The sequence below is a fragment of the Staurois parvus genome, unplaced genomic scaffold (assembly GCF_062004578.1).
Source record: "Staurois parvus isolate SC_StPar_1 unplaced genomic scaffold, SC_StPar_1.0 ptg000745l, whole genome shotgun sequence".
Taxonomy (NCBI): domain Eukaryota; kingdom Metazoa; phylum Chordata; class Amphibia; order Anura; family Ranidae; genus Staurois; species Staurois parvus.
This window is the reverse complement of record NW_028318541.1, coordinates 547,296-562,572: the sequence shown is the minus strand read 5'-3', so window position 1 is coordinate 562,572 and position 15,277 is coordinate 547,296. Positions and strand designations below refer to the sequence as shown.

Below are 15,277 nucleotides of genomic sequence, written 5' to 3'. Positions count from 1 at the left end.
TTGACTGCCAAAGCGGGACACTCGACGTTGTGACTGTGCGTCATATGACGTCCTGGCACAAAGAGCTGCTCATGCGGTTGCGGGGCTGCGCAGCGGCGCGATCTGTTACCGGCTGTGTCCACGGGACACAGCCAATGACATATCACTACACCGACCCGTTGCCAGTGTCATGTGACCGCTATGACCAATCACAGCAGATCACGTCAATTGTATACAATGGATGGCTTCCTGTCATGCCATCCATTGTATACAATTATGTTGTTAGCTGTGACTGGTCAAGGCAGTCACATGATACAGACAGGGCCAATCACAGCCCATCTGTATAATGTGACCAGCTTTGCCCAATCACAGCTAATCACAACAAAATACTGAATGAATCAGTTTCATTCAGTAACAATGATTGCAAATATCAAAGAAATACATTGGTATTAGCAATCATAATGTGTTTTAAAAAAAAAAAATCATGATCACTTGCCCAGAGTAGTTCAATGTTACTATGGTAACATCGTATTGCTTTGGTCACAGTGTGCTGAAAAATAAAATAGTAAAAAAAAAAGAAAAAATGTAATAAAAAATAAAAAAAAATAGAAAAATGTGAAAAAAAATACAAATTCAATTATTATTATTATTTTCACCAAAGAAATGTAGCAGAATACATTTTGACCTAAATGTATGAAGAAATGTTATTTATTTGCAAACTTTTATAACAAAAACAAAGAAAAGTGCATTTTTATTCAGTTTTGCATGAAAGCAGATATAAAGTTTAACATTACACCTCGCAGGGCGCCAAACACAATACAGGCCTCGCAGGGCCAGGAACAATTACAAGCAGAATACTGCAACAAATGTGCAATGGAATCTAATAACAGAGACCAACTAACAGAACTGAGCGCCAGTTCACAATGCATGCGTTTCAGTTGATTTTTTCCTGCATCCAAAATGCACAGAAAGTAGGTTATATGGTTGTCGATGTCATAGTTCACATCAGTGCTTGCAGTTCCAGTGCAGAAAAAAAAGCAGAACAGGCTGAGTTTGTTCTGCACAGAACTGTACTGGAAAGCAGTAAAACGCATAAAAAACGGTATGTTGGAAAGGGGAGGAGACCTCAATATATCACATCATGCAGCCTACCCCGTCATATCAGAGAAGAATGACTTTTTAATGATAAAAAGTGGAGCTTTTCTATATCATGACACTGTTGCTGTATATTGTGACGTCAGGAATTTATTCATGGAGACTTGTAAAGTTACTTACAGGTCCACTTTAAATTTAAACTGTCATTTCTTTCTTTCATATTTAAAAGTAGACCAGAAGCACTGAGAAAGCCCTACTGAATGCGTCTGCAAGGCACTGTCTTCAGCTTGTATTAGAAGTGAACTGGATGGGCTTTCTGACGTGTACATGCCAACCTCCTGGGTAGCACCAGCAACTTGTTGACTTGTTGCCTGGATTCGCTCTTTATGGAAAAATTCACTTCAATCTATTTGCATTCATGCTCAGTAACTGTCTCAGCCACAGCTTGATGCGTGATCACTTGTGGGCCCGCCCAGACAAAAACTTGCAGCCAATAAGGAAGCTTGGGTGGAATAATAACTCTTCTGTGCTAAACAAACAGACAGTCGGTGATATGAGAGGGAATAGAAGAGCTGATGTCTTGTATTGGGGGCATCCTCCAGGACAGCAGGTGACACTCTGGGCTCAGCATCCAAGATGAGGGGCAAATCTATCCTGATCCTCAGCAGGCAGCTGGCCAAGGGGGTCCTCCACCCCAATAAGCATCATGTCCGACACTGCAGTCTGGCAACCTGCTCCCTGCAGCACAAGGATGCAAAGTGTGAGTACTTTCTCCAATGCACTTCATTGCACAGCAGTAACTGACAGCATTTCTGATAAAAGGTTCTACATGAACCATGCACCTTGACAATGCTTCACTTCAAAATATGCATCACAATAATTTATTCATTGTGGCACCAGACATCACCAAGGGGCCACACATAATACTACACAAGACCGTTGGAGACGTTACAATTACTACAAGAAATAGTCAGATAGTACAGATTTATCACAGAAGAGGGTCGGAGACTGGGGACATTCCACAGAAGAGGGTCAGAGACTGTAGACATACTACAGGAGATGGTCAGAGTTTGCAGACATACTACAGGAGATGGTCAGAGTTTGCAGACATACTACAGGAGACGGTCAGAGACTGCAGACATACTACAGGAGACGGTCAGAGACTGCAGACATACTACAGGAGACGGTCAGAGACTGCAGACATACTACAGGAGGCGGTCAGAGACTGCAGACATGCTACAGGAGGCGGCAGAGACTGCAGACATGCTACAGGAGGTGGTCAGAGACTGCAGACATGCTACAGGAGGTGGTCAGAGACTGCAGACATGCTACAGGAGGTGGTCAGAGACTGCAGACATGCTACAGGAGACCGTCAGAGACTGCAGACATGCTACAGGAGACCGTCAGAGACTGCAGACATGCTACAGGAGATGGTCAGAGACTGCAGACATACTACAGGAGACGGTCAGAGACTGCAGACATACTACAGGAGACGGTCAGAGACTGCAGACATACTACAGGAGACGGTCAGAGACTGCAGACATACTACAGGAGATGGTCAGAGACTGCAGACATACTACAGGAGAGAGTCAGAGTATGTGCCCATGCTATAGGAGTGATAAAAAAACTGAAGAAATGCTGCAGAAGACAGTCAGAGATTGAGGACATGTTCCCCAAGACTATTGATTGCCATTACATGCTCTTTAAAAGTAGAAATGTTCTCAATCTTGTCTGTTTGGGGCCATATCAAGCAAAAAAGGGCCACATGCAGCCCATAGGCTAATATATGGGCACCGGAAACTAGAGGCTCAGGCTAGTCACATCCTGACAGGTTTTTTTTTGTTCAGAAGATACAAAAAATACAACTAAACTTTTCCAATCGGTTCCTCCTCGAACACTCTGTAGCTGTCAACGTTCTCCTTGCCAAACCTTTGACTGTACTGATAATATATTTGAGAAATTATTGTTGGCAAAGAATGACCTTCCACTGAGATGGAAACCATTTGTGTGGACATTTGTAAAATATACAATGTGGTCCCCATATTGAATGGTTTGCAGCCCTCTGCCCTAAAGAAATAATCCCTACTCTGAAAGTTTGTTCACATCGCACAGCCAATCAGGTTCTGGGGGATTATAGAAGAGAATTATTATATGAATGAGTTGATAATATGTTAGACTTTGTAACACATCTTTGATCTTTTCTCTTTCCCTGTAGTTATTTATCGTTTTGAAAAGAAAAGTTGATGCTAGTATCGTTACACAATAATTACATTTAATATGTTCTGGAAAGTTACTGAATAAACATGTGTCTCTCCCACAACTTGTGCTTTGACTTCTTATATTTTGTGGTGCCGTTCAGTACGGGCCCATTTACACTGTTAATGTATGCATTGCAACATAGAAATATGCCCATAGAATATAAATAAATATTAAAATAGCGTCATTCCCATCTCAGCGCTGCAGAGCATTTAAAAAAAATATGACGTCGTTTTTCTCTGCATTTTAGTGAATTGGAAGGCCCCTAATTTCCCTTCCGCACGTGGTGGACTTTGTCCCAATCAGCGGGGATCCGCTCCCAGATCTCCTGGTGGTCAGACCAAACTGGGCAGATGAGCCATCTGTGTCCGCTCAGTTTATGCAGAGCAGACACGGACTGAACCCGCTCTGCCCTGTAGGTGGCCGGGTGTAAATGGACTCCACTGTCGCAAGTAGAGATCAGGAGCTTTCTGTTAGCTGCCAGTATCTGTGCTGGGAGCAAAAAATCTAGAAGAAAATCTATCTATCTATCTATCTATCCATCTATCTATCTATCTATCTGAGTTTCTAGGATTGTGAAAGACTTGGAGCATACAAGAGTGGTAAGTTCTGCAATGTCTTACAGACAAAGAGCCTACTTGATATATTCACTGCACATACATTCTGCAGTACTTGTACCAGTAATACTCTTTAAAGTGTATAGAAAGGCATGTACAGACATACAGAGTGAAGGGGTCATGAGTATGTAAAGTACAGAGTGCAGGTGTCAGAATTATGTAATGAACTAAGTACAGGGGTCTGGAGTATGTCACATGCTAATTATTGGGATCGAGTGTATGTAACATACTGATTGCAGGTGTCAGGAGTATGTAACATACAGATTAGTGAAGTCAGGAGAATTTAACAAAGGGCAGGGGTCAGGAGTATTTAACAAACAAAGTGCAGGGGTCAGGAGTAACATACTGATCGTAGAGGTCAAAAGTTCTGTATGTAAAATACAGTCTGAAGAAATTAGGAGTATGTAACAAAGTGTAGGGTCAGGTGTATGTAATATACAGAGTGAATGGGTTAGGAGCGTGCAACATGCAGTGTGCATGGGATCTTCTATAACATACAGAGTGCAGGGCCAGGAATATGTACAAAGCACCAGCATTAGGTGATTTTAACATTAAACATTTAGGGGTCAGGAGTATGTAACATACAGAGTGTAAAGATCAGGATTAGATACAATCCAGCACACTGCACTCCCTATGAATAATTTCAACATTATTATTCATTGCACAACATTAACCACTATCAGGCACTTTAAAAGCCACAAACAAACACAATGTGGAATGTTTTATTCCATGATTAAACACTTTGTGGGGTGAAACACATTGTAGAGTGGGAGGTAGACAAGCGGAGATATATGTAGTGAATCCTCTGTTTATTATATCAAAGCTTTTTTATGTTGTGATGGCATTAGTCCATTCATTTTTACTTGACAAACACACACTCACACACAAAGTAGCCATCCCATCACTTACCTTTTTGGAAAGTCAATCTCCTTGGTGGCATGGTTGGCTGTCTCTCCAAGCCTCTATCACTGCTGCCAGTGGAAAATCAATGGGGCGGCAGTTCTTAAGGGTGGGGGGGATAGACCTAATAGGCAGCCCAATGTCAACTGAAGGAGTGCACATGGCAGGGTGACAACGCATGTGCTAATCGCAAGGCAATGGCTTAGTGTTGTCAGCCTGACACAGGAAGTGCTGTTAATGGCAGGATCTCCAGGTAGGAAACTTTGTAACAGATTCACAAAGAAGAAACTTTGTAGAAGATATTTCTATACAGAGAGGTATGATGTCAGACATACTGAAAAATGAATGTAGGGTTTTCATGAACTTTAAAAAAGTTTTAGGTTTGGATACTTTCCCCTATGACTCCAAATTGGCGAAATGTCTCCTGAATCTTCTAATATGTCACAGAAAGTTTGTGAAATAAAAAACTCTACATTTGGCTCATCCCTAATTGGTATGGAATTTTTGCCGGTTCCCTGTAATGTTGGACAGGAAAGTTGTTTTTCCTAAAACGGAGTTTAGGTTCTGGTGCTGTGAGTCATTGCTGCCTCCTATGACTCACCCCGTTCACTGGATGATAAATGGAGCCTTTCATTCAAAGGGAAATACATTTAAAGCCGAACTTTGGGATAAGTAAATACCATCTAAGTACATTCCTCGTGTGTATTCTTCCTGGATCTCGGTGAGCTTTGTGTATTTCTTCCAGATCTGTGCAGTAATCCAGTGTGAGACTTCCTGTAATAAAGACCGTTCACTGCTACTCTCTTCTTGTGCAGGGTGCCTGGTCTTATCTCTGCCCTCTCCTGTTATTTTCTGTAGTGGGTGGGGCCTGCTAGGCCCCTCCCAGAGCTCTGCTTTCTGCACAGGCTATGTACAGCACAGTGGTGATATTACTGCTACTTTTACAAGATAATATCTGAGTTTTCAAAAACATTTGGTGTGAACAAAGCAGATGTATATACTTAACAGCTATTGAGGAATATATTTCAATGAAAGTTTTTTTCAGTTTTAAAATAGCAGTAATAGTAGAGGCATTCTTGTGAATTGATAGATCCCTTCAGAATAATATTTACAGTAAAGAAAAAAAAAATAAAATGCTTACAGAATAACCCAGTCTACCCAATCCTTCTGTTTTGTGGAGTAAGGAAAGGATAGGAGTTTTGTTAGATTTTTATTGTCTGTGTTCCCATTGAAGAAATGACCTTCGCTTCCTGTTTCGGTGACACCTGCCATCAATAAAGAATAGAAGGAATGTCCCACTGTTGGCACTGATCATCTGAGCAGAAAATGAGTTGCTGTGTCTCCTCAAACATGGACAAATCAATTGTGTACTTTGTTCACCCCACCTAAAACAAAAATATGCTTTGGCTGGAGTCCCACTTTAAAGGAAATCAAGTGATGGGAGATCCCTTCAACAGAAAAAAAAACAATAACACATTCTTCATACAGCGAGGAAGGGCTGGAATTTATAATTGTTACAATAATTGTATTGCTGCTTGCACCCTGCTGTCTAAGTGACAAGCACTGCGGGTGTTGCAGGGATAGGAGATGAGGTTAATTGTTTTCATTGGAGTCACAGACAAAAATAAAAACTTGACACAGTAGGTCAAAGTAGGACAAAAATCCAGCAAAAGTCCAGCAAAAAAAAAGCAATCAAGATAAAAATGAAAAACCAATTAACCGCTTCCCGACCGCCCTATAGTAGAAATACTGCTACAGGGCAGCACAGGTGCGCAAAATCACACACACACACGTATATATATGTGTGTGTGTGTGTGTTTTTGCATCTCTGGGTAGTGGGTGCACGTGAGCGTCCTATCAGTGCCACCATTCACGGCTGCGGCTGTCAATCACCAGGTCTCGGCGCCCGGTGATTTCCGAGGACCTCCGATGGGGAGAACTGTTTTGTTTACTAACCGTTCTCCTCCCTATCAGCTCATGTACACTGCTTTGGATGGCTGTGCACAGCACAGCCATCCAAAGCAGTGTGCTTACAGTGAAGCAAACAGACACCGCCCCGTACTAAAACGCAGTAAAACGCACACGCACCTCATGATAACCCCTTCCTGCCCAGTGCCATTAGTACAGTGTCAGTGCTTTTTTTTTTTAGCACTGATCACTGTATTGGTGTCACTGGGAATGTCAGTGACAACAAGTCAGTTCCCCCCCAGTGTCAGAATGTCCGCCACAGTCCCGCAGTCCCGCTATAAATCGCTGATCACCTCCATTACTAGTAAAAATGAACAAAAAAAATTACATTATATATACCGCCATTTGTAAACGCTATAACTTGCAGGTAAACCAATTTAATTTACACGTATTGGGATTTTTTTTTTAGCAAAGACATGAAGCAGAATACATTTTGGTCTAAATGTATGACAAAATGACCAAAAGCAGCTTTTGTTGCAACATTCACCATCAACCCAGAGATTTTCCCCACAGAACTTTTTTCTGCCACTAGATGCCCTCAGTCTGATGGCCCACATCTTTCCACCCTCTTCCTCTGAGCCCTCGCCATCCAGCACCTGCCCCCAGCCTGTGAATGAACAGTGAAAGGAGCAGCAGCACACTTGCCTCAGTGCATTAGGGTGCCATTCAAAATGTTCCATGGGTTACTTCCCCTAGCACATGCAATAATGTAACCAGTGGTGTATTTAGGTTTTGTGCTGCCCTAGGCAACAAAAAAAAAAATCAGACGCTGACCCCCCGTGGGAGAGAGCCTGACACCGGCAAAAGAGAAAAAGACACTCACCTTCACAGCTCTGGACATCCCCAGGAACAACAATCTGGCTCTGCATACACCATCAAGCAGCCTGCAGCCTGCCCCCCTAAAAAAAATGCCGCCCTAGACAAATGCCTTGTTTGCCTTGTGGTAAATATGCCTCTGAATGTAACTGTTACAGCAGTGCAGAGGGTTAAGGGTTAATTTACACTAGTGATAGCCCTCTAAAGAGCAATCACAGCCAGTGAGGAGGCATTATGTCGCTTATTTTAACCCCTACAAACCTGCACCACTGAGCCGCAACCCTATGCATGCATGTGGTTGCAAGGTGGTTGTGGTGCAGTCACATTTAGGTGAATCTGTCGCGTTCTATGGGTGGTACTGCCCGCTGAGTGAGACAGTAGTTATAATTCTTGCTGCACCTACAAAGCAAAGAATTGTGGGCACAGCACGTGTACACCTCTGTTGCCTGGCTTTGAAGCTTAAAAGTGAGGGGTAGGGGGCAGTAAAAATGCAACTCAAACCTATGTTTTTATCACCCCACAGCCTCAAGTGTAAATAAGGCCTCAATGGGCAGTGAGTGTTTGAACACGTTGGTTGGAGGAAATCTTGTAGTTCATCATCTGGATTGTTCAGCATTGTGTCATCACTATTGTCATTTACAAATGACTTTTTCATTTATAGATATGTATGTGTATATGTGTGTGTGTGTGTGTGTGTGTGTGTGTGTGTGTGTGTGTGTGTGTGTGTGTATATATATATATATATATATATATATATATATATATATATATTGTGACAGTGTGGCAATCTGTCACCCAGGATTCTCAACAAGGCAGGTTGAGGGGCTCCAGGGTAAGTGTTTGATGCAGAGGAAAGTGGCTTTTCACTTTCCTCCTTTGTTTGTAAGGTCCATTTTGGGATCTGGAGCCTGGAGATTTCAAAAGGATCTGGGAGGGATGAAATCTCCAATCCTGGGACCAGGTTTTGGAAATGGCCAGGAGACTGATTGCACAGAGGCCTTTTCAGAGAGTCAGGATCAGGGTTCTGGGCTCCACCCCGGCAGATAGGAGTCAGAAGGGTTCCACCAAGGAGAGGTGGGAGCCAAAAGCGGCAAGGAGCTGCTTGGTAGTAGCTGTGTGCAAGAGCCATGGTTTTTGAAGGAGTCTGCTGGAGACAGACGTAAGCCTGAAGAGAAAGGCAAGAGGAAGATTGTGTATATCTGAGAGGGCCAGGAGGCTGAATTTTGTTTATGTGGATGATCGATACCCCTGCGTGGGAAACTTTATGACCTTTCATTTAAATAAAAGTGGGCTAAAAAAGGCCTTAAAAAAGAAAGCGAGTTGCTGTGTGCGTTGAAAAGCTCTGCCACTTTGAAGCGAGTTCCCACAATATATATATATATATATATATAAACACACAGTGAGAGCTGTGAGAATGTGGAATAGCTCGCAACTTGCAACCAAGTATTAAAAAGTGAAAGTTTGATTTATGATTATTATTCTGTCCCATTACTTTTGGTCTCTTAACAAGTGGGAGGCACATATGTAAACTGTTGTAATTCCTACACCGTTCACCTGAACTGGATGTAAATACCCTCAAATTAAAGCTGACAGTCTGCAGTTAAAGCACATCTTGTTCGTTTCATTTCAAATCCATTGTGGTGGTGTATAGAGCCAAAAATGTTAGAATTGTGTCGATGTCCCAGTATTTATGGACCTGACTGTAAATATATATACATAGTTAGTCTGGCTGAAAAAAGACAAAAGTCCATCCAGTTCAACCATTAAAGAAAAAAAAAAAAAAAAGGGTAAAATCCTATACCCACCATTGATCCGGAGGAAAGCAAAAAATCCCAGCAAATCATGATCCGATTTGCTCCTGTATTTATTATAAATCCTGTATTTATTATAAATGTATTTATTATAAATGCTCTTGTTTTTTTTAATTTTCATCTAAGCTCTTGCTTTCTTCAATCGATGAGTTTGTTGTTGGAAAAGTTGATTTCAGTATTAAGTTTCCAGCCATGTGTCAGTGAGTTTGAAGTCATGTCGGTCAGAGTTCACCTATGTATACAATCTGTACACCACATTGCAGCCTTGAATGTTCACCTAGTTTGTGGGGCCCTGGGGCCCTATTGCCGTGTGTTCTGTCATCCCGGGTGTGCATTCTCTGATACTGTATAACCCAGTCAGCATTGTTTGTTGGGGATTGTACACCCTACTACTGAAAGAGTTAAAGCTGAACTCTAGAAATATACAAAAGACACCAACTAATGCAACACCAATACATGTATTTTTTGAATATGAGTACCTGTGAACCTGTATCAGTCCAAGTACAGCAAGGCTCAGACTGGGAGAGGAAGAAGCAGCACAAAGAGCCAATCAGTTCATGTGCTGACAAAGGGGCAGGGTGATAGGAGGATGAAGCACAGTAGCAGAGAGGTGAGTTCACACAAAGAGCCAATCAGTTCAAGTGCTGACAAAGGGGCAGGGTGATGGGAGGAGACAGCACAGTAGCAGAGAGGTGAGCTCATCACTGTGCAGCTTCTCCTTTCACTGTCCAATCACAGGCTGGGGGTGGGTCCAGGGTTCAGAGAAAGTGGCTTGAATGATGTTGGCCATGATAACGAGGTCATCTAGTGGCAGAAAATACGTACTGCAAAGGAAATCTCTTTATTGGAGGTGAAAATTGCAGCAAAAGCTGTTTTTTTTAAATGTATCTTTTAATGGGCTATTGATTTATTTTGTTATTTTTGGCTGAAGATTTGCTTTAACCAATTGAGTGTCATTCTGTTGCGTTCCCTGATCTCTGGTTGATGCCGTTCCTTTGAGTAGCTCCAAATGCAGCCAAAATCTTTGATTTTGCTTTGTACGGAGCAGAGAAGGGTCAGAGACTCTGCCTTTTTTTTTTGTCCCCTTTATAACGATTCCCTCCCATATTCTGCCAGTACAGGAAGAGATGGAAAACCTTTCCCAACGGGCCACAGGGAAGAGTGAAAAGACAATGTCTGTGTTGTTCCCTCTATTTCTCATCCTGTTGTCACAGGGACAGGAAGTCAGGGAAAATATCCCCGATGGCAGTGGTGTATTTTGGTTGTGTGCCGCCTTAAGCAAGAGAAAAATTGCTGCCCCCTGTTGGGGGGGGGGGGTGGTGGGAGAGAGAGAGATTCCAGTGCTCACATGTGATGCTGAGCCTGCATAACTGAAAGACCTGAAATTCTATGGATGAAAGGGGTGGGCCAGGGACAGTCAGGCTTGGGTGGAAAGCGCTAGATGATGCTGGATGTCTGCCAGCTAGGAAGTGAGGCGGAGCTCTATCTGACTTGCTGCAGCTTCTAATGCACATTGTGAGAAGCTCACAGTGTGCAGTGAAATCAGAGTAAGCCATTTCAGTCCAGGAGAGGAGCCGGTACAACTGTGCAAGACTGAAGGGAAGGATGGAGGTCAGAATTAAACGGAAAGTATTTCCAGGACAGGTACATAGGCTGTAGTCACATGACCCCACATAGGACCCCACTATGGATTGTCTCCTATGTGTCAGTGTTGCTCGGATCGCCGGCATGGTTTGGGTTGCTCACTGTGGAAAATACATCTTGGCAAGAGCTGGGAATACATGCTGGCTCTGGGTGTGGCGCTGCCCTGAGGGCGCAGCGAACATTGCGTTCTGGATGGAGCGGAAGGACGGGGGGAGGCCAAGAGGGGGAAGAAAATAAAAGATATTTAAAGGGAAGTTACAGCCAATCAGTACAAAAAAAAATCAAAAGCGGGTCAAATGAATCAACATTTAGGTGTGAAGTACGCAGGAGATTTATATGTCATGCCACTGAGCGAATTAAAGAGGACCTGTCAGCACAGTGGCTAAGTGGTTAGCACTTCCACCTGGCAGTACTCGGGTCGTTGGTTTGAATCCCAGCCATGGCACCACCTGCCTGGAGTTTGCATGTTCTCCCTGTGCCTGCGTGGGTTTCCTCCAGATACTCCGGTTTCCTCCCACATTCCAAAGACATGCTGGCCCTAGTATGTGTATGTAGGAATGTGAGTTAGGGATCTTAGATTGTACGCCCCTTGAGGGTTAGGGACTGATGTGAATATATAGGTAAAGCGCTGCGTAAACTGACAGCACTATATAAGCACCTGTAATAAATTAAATAATTTCACAAGTCTCCATCAATAAATGCCTGAGATACCGCAACAGTATCATTTTTCTAAAAAGCTCCACCTTTTGTCAATAAAAAGTATCTTTGAGCTCCAGTCAGTGACTTTGCCTAGGCTGAGATGAAGTCATCAGTCTGCTGCAGGCAGGAGGAAGCATTTCCTCAGTCTCCCCTCCCCCAGTGATCAGACTGTACATTTTAACTTTCTAGCAAGTCACAATACGAGAGGCTGCAGCAGGGGCTGATCTGTGTCAGACATTTGTGAGCGCAATCAAGAACTGCACATGCACCAGTCTCTACATGATTGTGTCATCTCTGAGCTGGCATCTCAGTACAGGGAGTAGATTGTGACTCTGGATGATGCCTGAACTAAGATGGTGCCATCCTTTTTGGAAAGAAAAGCATATGAAAGCATTGTCAGGGGAGTACTGTGATCTCTGTGAGAGGTAACAAATACCTGGAAGGGTTACACCGACACATTATTCAGCATGCTGCATTTAACATGAAAACATACAATGTATCTGATGACAGGTCCACTTTAACCTCTTGTTCCAGCTCACTGACTCATCAGGCAGTACATCCTGAATCAGGATTGCTGACCCAGAGTCTCCACTTGGGCTCAATCCTTTGCTAAAGTGCGCTGCCAGAGCTGAGTGTACTGCCCTCTACAGGCAGATACATAAAATGTGGGAGCAGAGCGATGCTGCCCTCTGCAGGTTGATATATAGAATTTCAGAGGGATGCCGCCCTCTGCAGGTTGATATATAGAATGTCAGAGGGATGCCGTGCTCTGCAGGTTGATATATAGAATGTCAGAGGGATGCCGCGCTCTGCAGGTTGATATATAGAATGTCAGAGGGATGCCGCGCTCTGCAGGTTGATATATAGAATGTCAGCGCGATGCCGCCCTCTGCAGGTTGATATATAGAATGTCAGAGCGATGCCGCCCTCTGCAGGTTGATATATAGAATGTCAGAGGGATGCTGCCCTCTGCAGGTTGATATATAGAATGTCAGCGCGATGCTGCCCTCTGCAGGTTGATATATACAATGTCAAAGTGATGCTGCCCTCTGCAGGCTGATATATAGAATGTCAGCATGATGCTGCCCTCTGCAGGTTGATATATAGAATGTCAGAGGGATGCTGCCCTCTGCAGGTTGATATATAGAATGTCAGAGTAATGCCGCCCTTTGCAGGTTAATATATAGAATGTCAGAGGGATGCTGCCCTCTGCAGGTTGATATATAGAATGTCAGAGTAATGCCGCCCTCTGCAGGTTGATATATAGAATGTCAGAGCGATGCTGCCCTCTGCAGGTTGATATATAGAATGTCAGAGGGATGCTGCCCTCTTCAGGTTGATATATAGAATGTAAGAGCAATGTTTCCCTCTGCAGGTTGATATATAGAATGTAAGAGCAATGTTGCCCTCTGCAGGTTGATATGCAGAATGTCAGAGCAGTGCAATGCTGCCCTCTGCAGGTAGATAGATGAAAAGCCAGAGCAGAACGATGCTGCCCAATGCAGGCAGATATATCAAATACAAATTGATGCAGCTCTCTGCAAGCAAAAATAAAAAATGCCAGAGCAGTGCGATGTTGCCCACTGCATGCAGATATATAGAATGTCAGAGCAGTGCAAAGCTACCCTCTGCAGGCGGATATATAAAATGTCAGAGCAGTGCAATGCTACCCTCTGCAGGAAGAAACATAAACTGCAGATAGACGTTTGCTCCATGCTGTACAAGTTCACCTGCATTAGATTTTGGCTTTTGTTACGATTTGTGTCCGGACAATCACACCGATGTGCTGCACTGTACACCCCCAGATTCAGTAACAATAGAAAAACAAATTGTAATTAAAGTCAATACATTTACATATTATTTTTTGTGCTATTGCTATGCCGCATACATTTACAAAGATAATGTCCAGATTAAGCGTAACTAGTTTTGGATGGAGTGTGGAAGGCCTAGAACCCCTTCCAGGTTTTTACTGCTATGTCCCCACTGGCAAAATTTACACTAATTTCTGGGTATGATATCACAAACACAGGAAGTGAGGGGATAGTTCCCTGATATTAAAGAGGAACAACCAAAGTACATTTATTTAGTAGCGTGGGGAAGGAGTAGAGCATCTGTCAAGTTTTTATTACTCTTTGTGTCTTCCTATCCAAGTGACCCACTAATTTTTATGGTGTCACCAGGACAGGAAGTGAGGGGAAACATTCCCAAAAGCATGCCGACAGCAATAAAAACTTGAGAAAGGTTCTGACGTTTACTCTTTACTCTGGATTTGGTGCAGTAGGGATTTATATCTGACCTCCAGCCATCCCTTGCACAGTTGTACCGGCTCCTCTCCTGGACTGAAATGGCTTACTCTGATTTCACTGCACACTGTGAGCTTCTCACAATGTGCATTAGAAGCTGCAGCAAATCAGATAGAGCTCCGCCTCATTTCCTGGCTGGAGGACATCCAGCATCATCTAGCACTTTCCTCCCCAGCCTGACTGTCCCTGGCCACACCCCTTTCATTAATTGGATTTCAATTCTTTCAATCGTGGAGGTTCAGCATCCCCATATGGGTGGTCTGCATGCAAATTACAGCCTGCCTAGGAACGCCCATTCCTCCGGACTGACACCCACCCAGCAAGGCATTTTGATATTTACATATCTCCTCCCAAGAGCCAGCCCACTGCTTGCATCAGGACTGAGGACCATCAGAGGCGTGAAAGCAGATGGAGAGGTTAATGACATTCAACAAAATGTTTCTACTTTTTCCCCCTGATTGCCCTTGTTGGGGTTCTGTCGGTACAATCACAAAATATGGAATTTCTTGTAGCTTCCTGAATATTTTCTGGTATGTCCTCACTTAGTACATAACCCCTCCCACCCCCTGACCATCGGGGGCTAAATAATAGAGAACAATTCTAAATGTGATCCCCTGTAATGTATACTGAGCTACAAATGTTATATTTCAGCCAATACAACAATTTCATTTTTTTTGAGTCAATAGTAGAACCATGGCACCACCTGCCTGGAGTTTGCATGTTTTCCCTATGCCTGCGTGGGTTTCCTCCCACACTTCAAAGACATGCTGGTAGGTAAATTGGTCCTAGTCAGGGGCGGACTGACCATTTGGAAACTCAGGCACTGCCCGAGGGCCCGGGGTCAGTAGGGGGCCCCATGGGATGCCCCTGGTACCTTTTTCATAGGCTTTTTTGAGTTTGGGCAAGGACACAGGGGCTCCATGATCCCCTATTGCCTGGGGGCCCCATGAGTTGTCAGTCCGCCCCTGGTCCTAGTATGTGTGTGAATGTGAGTTAGGGACCTTAGATTGTACGCCCTTGAGGGTTAGGGACTGATGTGAATGTACAATATATATATATACATGGAGATTGCTATATAAGTACCTGTAATAATGTCATTTAGGATGACTGGCTCTTTAAATCCAGGTGCTGCCTGGCACAGGAGCAGAGGAAAAGGCGTGGCTGGTAAACGGGCCCTGATTGGCTGGGA

The 15,277-nt window shown here is 43.6% G+C and overlaps 1 protein-coding gene and 1 long non-coding RNA gene across 2 annotated transcripts in view; one reads left to right on the top strand and one right to left on the bottom strand.

Annotated features, from left to right (window-relative positions):
- Positions 1–657: 657 nt before the first annotated feature.
- Positions 658–15,269, bottom strand: LOC149445176 (uncharacterized). Its single transcript, XR_016306442.1, has 2 exons — positions 15,172–15,269; positions 658–1,812 (listed from the first exon to the last, which is right to left on the bottom strand). It is a non-coding gene; the product is annotated as an uncharacterized LOC149445176 (long non-coding RNA).
- The window catches only part of CA5A (carbonic anhydrase 5A), a 47,490-nt gene continuing 33,815 nt past the window's right edge, over positions 1,603–15,277 (top strand). The window contains exon 1 of the mRNA XM_089654121.1: positions 1,603–1,834. Coding sequence (XP_089510247.1) covers positions 1,711–1,834 — 124 coding nt within the window. The 5' untranslated portion in view covers positions 1,603–1,710. The remainder of the gene's footprint in view (positions 1,835–15,277) is intronic.